The 6,154-nt window shown below is 49.8% G+C and overlaps 1 protein-coding gene across 3 annotated transcripts in view; it reads left to right on the top strand.

The window, feature by feature from the left end:
• The first annotated feature begins 432 nt into the window (after window positions 1-432).
• SYBU (syntabulin) overlaps window positions 433-6,154 on the top strand; it is a 43,415-nt gene continuing 37,693 nt past the window's right edge. For all 3 annotated transcript variants that reach the window (XM_033155763.1, XM_033155761.1, XM_033155759.1), the window contains exons 1-2: window positions 433-530; window positions 2,733-2,940. In XM_033155763.1, the coding sequence (XP_033011654.1) occupies window positions 504-530; window positions 2,733-2,940 (235 nt within the window). In that variant the 5' untranslated portion in view covers window positions 433-503. The remainder of the gene's footprint in view (window positions 531-2,732; window positions 2,941-6,154) is intronic.

The following is a 6,154-nucleotide window of genomic DNA, read 5'->3' as shown; positions in this document are numbered from 1 at the left end:
TGGAGGTTGGACTGCCATCTGTCATGGATGTTTTAGTTGAGATTCTTGGAATTGGGGTGGACTAGATGACCCTAGGGGGTCCCTTCCAACTCTACAATTCTATGATTCTAAACGCGCGCTGCTCAGAGAAAGAAGTGGGCGCAAGAGGCTCCCAGCCGAAAGCAAAACGAAGCGCCCCTTGTTCCCTCCCCGCGGCGCTTCTGCCCTCTGCCAGGAGGTGTCCACGGCTGCAGCAGCGCCAGGCAGCCAAGCGGACCAGGCAGAAGCAGCAGGCGGCAGCGGCGGCTCCACGTGTCAGGGCGGGGCGAGGCAGCGCTTGGGCTGGGCAAGGCTGGGGTTGCTGCGCGCTTGCAGGGAGCGAGCGAGCGAGCGAGGCAGCGGCAGGCAGGCGAGCGAGCGAGCTAGGAGGCTGCTGCGGCATTGACGCTGCCTCGTCCCCTGGGCGAGCCGCTCTGTGCCCCGCGCCACCTCCCACCGCAGCTGCGTCGCCGGGGCCAGGCGGGATGGGACCCCTCCGGGAAAGCAGCAAGGTGAGCGCACGGCGGAGGAGCTCGCAGGTGGGGCGGGTGTGGGGCGGCATGGGACACCTCGGGGACAGCAGCCAGGTGAGGTAAGAGGGCTCTCCGGTGGGGCTGGCGAGGAGGAGGAAATCAGAATGTGCGTTTGTGGGTGCAGGTCCATGCACGTGCAGCCCCAAAGACTCGCGTTCGGTGTATCGCGTGTACGTGTGAATACTTGCCATAATGTGTGCGAGTGAATGCGGGGTGCTGTATGTGGTGACACCGGGGTTCAAGCTTTGGCTAAGGCAAGAGCTGTGTTTTTAAGCAGGAAAAGTGGGATGATGGATGTTTTCACTTTCCCCTCCCCTCCCCTCCTCATCTCAAAAATGCCCAGCAACAGACGCTAAAAGAGCAAACGCTGCTGAGTCCGCCCCTGATGGAGTCTGACATCATTAAGGCAAAATTTGTGGGATTCAGGGTGTGTGTATTTATTTGAGGAAGTGAGGTCCAATAGGGTGGGTGGGGATGTTTGGGGAGAAGAAGGCAAGGGATCGGGGTGAAGGGAATCCATAAGCGGGGGGTCCCCAAGCAAAGGGGAGCTGAAGGGTGTCTCTCTCCCTCCCCACCTTCCTTGCAACAGCATCATCACCCAGAAGAGTGTCCCTGATGGAGTCTGACATCATCACTGCTGCTGTGCCCCTGCCGCAGATTTTTCTCTGGAGTGGTGGTTGGAGAGAGGGAGAGAGAGCAGGGAGAGACCTAGCTCACAATTACATCACCCCAAAGCTGGGAAGGCTGACCAGAACCCCCATTTTCTTTGGGCATTCCTTCCCCACCCTCTTTGCATTTGCCTCTTGGGGGCTGTAGCCCTGCTGATACAGGTGGCAAGGATGCTGCAAACGGCTGTGATAATTGCCTTTTAGTGCTTTTTCCAGCTGATCCAATTTTAGCACAGTAATTGCAGTGCTGGTAGTCAGTTGTCGTTTACATAGGATCTGTGCATCTCCAGTCTGGCAAACCTTTCGCTTTTTAGCTGTTGACGGGAGTGCACTTCTATGTGGATACTCACATGCACATATTGATCGAACGAGGCTAACCCCCCACCTGCTAGGTGTGGATACAAGAGGGGGCTTTTTATGGTGATATGTTGGACTGTTGTACAAGAGCAAAACTCTAGCATTTACAGATTGCCGGAAAAGCCCTGCGTGCCATTTTGCATGTTACGATGGAGTTGCCTCAGCAGCAAGAGCAGCAAATTGGATCTTCCTAGCAAGTAGAGCATGTGATGAATACATATGCTTGCAAAAGATGCTTGCCACATCAATGTATGCATGTGACATTTCCCACATTCTCACTTCGTTTTTAGCTCTGCTCAGTTCAGCAGTAGCACAACAGCCACTTCAAATCACTTCTGCATGGGCAGAACCACAGTTAGGCTGTGTGCATTTAAAGGACATTGTTTAACCTGCACAGAGCTACAGTTCCCAGCACCCTTAACAAACTACAGCTGCCAGGATTCTTGGCGGGAGAAGAGAAGTAATGTGCTTGGAATGTAGGGTGCACAGAACCTTAGTATCATGTTCATCAGCAGTGTGGTTTCAGTCTACATCAAGGAAATAAGATAAGAAATATCCAGCCAGTCCATCTAGCTTTGTACTGCGTCCAGAATTTTAGGTCCAGGATTTTAGCTACTGGCCATGATGACTATGTTCTGCCTCCACAGTTGGAGGCCGCAATGCTTCTGAATACCCGTTTCTGAAAACCACAGGAGGGGAGAGTGATCTTGTGCTTGGGTTTCTTGCTGAGGGTTTCCTACAGGCACCTGCTTGTCCACAACAGGATGCTGAACAAGATGGGCCATTGCCCTGATCCAGCAGCTCTTATGTTCTTATGTTGTACCATTGAGATGGCCCTTCCACGTGGCTCACTGTGGCCAACTGGAATGCTGTCCACCTGAGGAGAAGCAGTTTTTGGTGACGATCATACAATCATAGAGTTGGAAGGGACTCCAAGGATCATCAAAGTCCAACCTCCTGCAATGCAGGAGTAAGCAGCTGTCCTGTATGGGGATCGAACCTGCAACCTTGGCGTTATCAGCGCCACACTCTAGCCAACTGAGCTCTCTAGGGGTGTTAGCTGATCTGCTGACATTGAGCCAGGCCTTTGGGCAGTGCGGGGCAGGGCTGGGAAACATGCATGGACTGACGTGCCCATTGTCCCTGTCATTGGAAGGAGCACAAAATGCAGGACAAGGAGATCTGCCGCAGCCGCATTCCTCGCCTGGTCCTCCGACCTCATCTCCCCCAGCAGCAGCTCCGCCACCAGAAAGTGTCCCCAGCGTCCGAGTCGCCCTTCTCGGAGGAGGAAAGCAGAGAATTCCACCCCCTCAGCTCTTCTGGAGGGTCTGCAAGGACCATCAGCAGCAACAGCTTCTGCTCAGGTACTAGAAGAAACGGTGTGTCTGTGGCGATGCTGATATTATAGTCCAGAGATGGGGAACCAGTAGGCATGATAGCCATGGTGACTATGCTCTGCCTCCACAGCTGGTGGCAGTGACACCAGTTTCTGAAAACCACAGGAGGGCAGGTCTCCTGTTCTCAGGTCTCCCCTTGTGCTCAGGTCTTGCTTGAGCGTTTCCCATTGGCATCTGGGTGGCCACTGTGACAATAGGATGCTGGATTAGATGAGCCACTGGCCTGATCCATTAGGTTCTTCTTATGTTCTCCAGATGTTGTTGAACTGCAAGTCCCATCATGCCAGGCCTTTGGCTACTTGGGAGAGGATATGGGGTATTTATTGGAAAATGAAAGTAATAGACAGATTATAATTGCATGTTCAAGGGAACGTCGTCCTGTCAGATGTCAAGTAACTGTACAATCTTTAGAAGACATCTGAAGGCAGTGCTGCATAGGGACGTTTTTAATGTTTGATGCTTTATTACAGTTTTATATTTGTTGGAAGCCAGCTAGAGTGGCTGAGACAACCCAGTCAGATGGGCAGGATACAAATAAAATTATTACTATTACTATTACTATTACTATTACGGGAGGGGGTTGGGCCTCCGCTGCTATCAGCCACTGCCATCATGGCCAATGGTCAGGGACCATGAGAATCGTATTCCAGCAACAACTAGAGGGCTATAGATTCCCCATGCATTTGAGCCCAAATGCTTTTCCTCTCTGTCCAAGAAAATAGAATAATTTCCCTAACGGGGTCAGTGGTAGCAAATACACCAACTGAAACCTGTAGAAAATTAATCTGTTTGCTGCATAATGGGAGCCTAGGAAGTGAGGTCCAGCTATATCGACACATACTGAATGACAGCAGCTCTCTGTAGGATTTTGGGCAAAGTTCCCTCCCAGCCCTGCCTGGAGGTTCTGTGAGTTGGACTTGGGGTCTTTTGTATGCAAAGCAGATGCTCTTTCACTAAGCTGCAGCTCTTCTCCAGTTACTTTGTCAGAAATGTATCCCAAGAGGCACCAAATATATATTGCTGTATTTTTCCACATTGCCAATTGCCTGGCTCCGTAAAGTGGAGCTTTAGAGAGAAATAAAGTCACTGTCAATGAAACTCAGCTCTGAGCACATGAAGCATGTGCCGCTGACTGAAATCAGATGTTTCTGTTTGGATTAGTAAGTGTTTATCTTGAACGCTGAATGAAAAAAAATTGGCATGCCCATTTTAAACAGAGCTGAGGTTTACACACTTGGAGAATCTTGAAGGGTGAGGTTCACCCAGGAGCAGCTTAGATCTGTGAATTTAAGTTTGCATGTAAAACGAGAGGGGTAATTGGTTCATGAGAGTACTGATTTACAGTTTCAAAAGATGGTTTCTAAAGAGAGCTTATATCCAAAGGTGTTTCTAATCCCTGCCTTAATTATAAGTGGCCCAACAGATGTCATGCAACAACACTGATTTGTGACACCCAACCTCCCACTGATTCACTGTGCCACATGTGTGGGTCAGTAATGAAATAATGACCATTCAATACAGGTGTCGGGAACTTTGGCCCTCGAGATGTTGCTGAACTACAACTTCCATCATCCCTGGCCATTGGCCATGCTTTCTTGCTGGAGCTGATGGGAGTTGTACTTCAGCAACATCCGGGGGGGGGGGGCAAATGTTTGCTGCACCTGGTCCCATATAATCACTGCTGAGTGTGGAAATTACAGCGTGCAAATGAATATACATTCTTTCCTCACCTCCATCCTCCCCTGCAGATATTGATACTAATTTGACTAGTGGGAATTTTCCTATAACCACACAGTGGCTAAGTGATTCAAGTCCAAAGACAATTTGGAACAGCTCAGCAAGGGAGAGTTTACAAGGAGGCACAAGGGATTTCTTAGCTATGGGAACATGTACAGTGGTAGCGCTGGTTACGTACTTAATTTGTTCCGGAGGTCCGTTCTTAACCTGAAACTGTTCTTAACCTGAAGCACCACTTTAGCTAATGGGACCTCCCGCTGCGCCGCCAGAGCATGATTTCTGTTCTTATCCTGAAGCAAAGTTCTTAACCTGAAGCGTTATTTCTGGGTTAGCGGAGTCTGTAACCTGAAGCGCCTGTAACCTGAAGCGCCTGTAACCCAAGGTACCACTATACATTGCTAATAATGTACATTGGCTTTCTAAGAACTCGAGTAAAACCTGCATGCAACATCACTCTTCCCATTTGTGGTTCCTAGCAACTGGTTATTTAGAAATAAAAAAAATAAAAAAAATTGTCCAGTAGCACCTTAGAGACCAGCTAAGTTTGTTCTGGGTATAAGTTTTCATGTGCTAACCACCGATAGCCTTGCCATCCATGAATTTGTGAAATCCACTTTCACAGCTATCCAGTTCAGTGGCCGTAGTTGTCCAGGGAGTGAATTCTGTAGTTCAACTTCATTCTGTGCGGAGGAAGTGCTTATTTTTGCCTACCGCTTTAACTTTCACAGCTTCCCCGGTAGGACTTACAGTTCAAAGAGGGTGACAAGGATTCTAAGCAGGACTCCGGCTCCGTCTTTCAGAGGAGAGGGAATGGCTATTAAGTAAGCCCCGAATGACAGTGTACGGCAGTCTCAGAGCCGGGACTCCAGTCATAATTGGTGCCCAAAGCTGCCCTCCTAAGCTTTTCGCAGTTGGGCAGGAGGAGAGCTGGATTGGCAGGGCTGCTTAAAGAAAACACTTGCTGACTCATAAAGTATAACCACATGTGTGGAGAAGTTACATCCACCCTCCCTGCTGTACCCATCTCTTTTGCTTTAAGTGCTTCTCCAGCGTACTCCCATTGAAAAGAGGGGTATGATGGCAGACTGACTGGCTAGAAGGCAGGCTAGATATAGTAGTAGTAGTAGTAGTAGTAGTAGTAGTAGAAGAAGAAGAAGAAGAAGAAGAGTTTGGATTTGATATCCCGCTTTATCACTACCCTAAGGAGTCTCAAAGCAGCTAACATTCTCCTTTCCCTTCCTCCCCCACAACAAACACTCTGTGAGGTGAGTGGGGCTGAGAGACTTCAGAGAAGTGTGACTAGCCCAAGGTCACCCAGCAGCTGCATGTGGAGGAGCGGAGACCAGGGGCGTAGCAAGGGGGTGGGGTGGGGGCCGGCAGCACCCTGCTGGGGGTGACACTTTGGGCGGTGGCCCCACCCCCTGGGCTTTTTTTTTTTTTTTTA

This window comes from Lacerta agilis, chromosome 7 (genome assembly GCF_009819535.1).
Source record: "Lacerta agilis isolate rLacAgi1 chromosome 7, rLacAgi1.pri, whole genome shotgun sequence".
Lineage (NCBI taxonomy): Eukaryota > Metazoa > Chordata > Lepidosauria > Squamata > Lacertidae > Lacerta > Lacerta agilis.
This window is presented reverse-complemented; position numbering and strand designations above follow the sequence as displayed.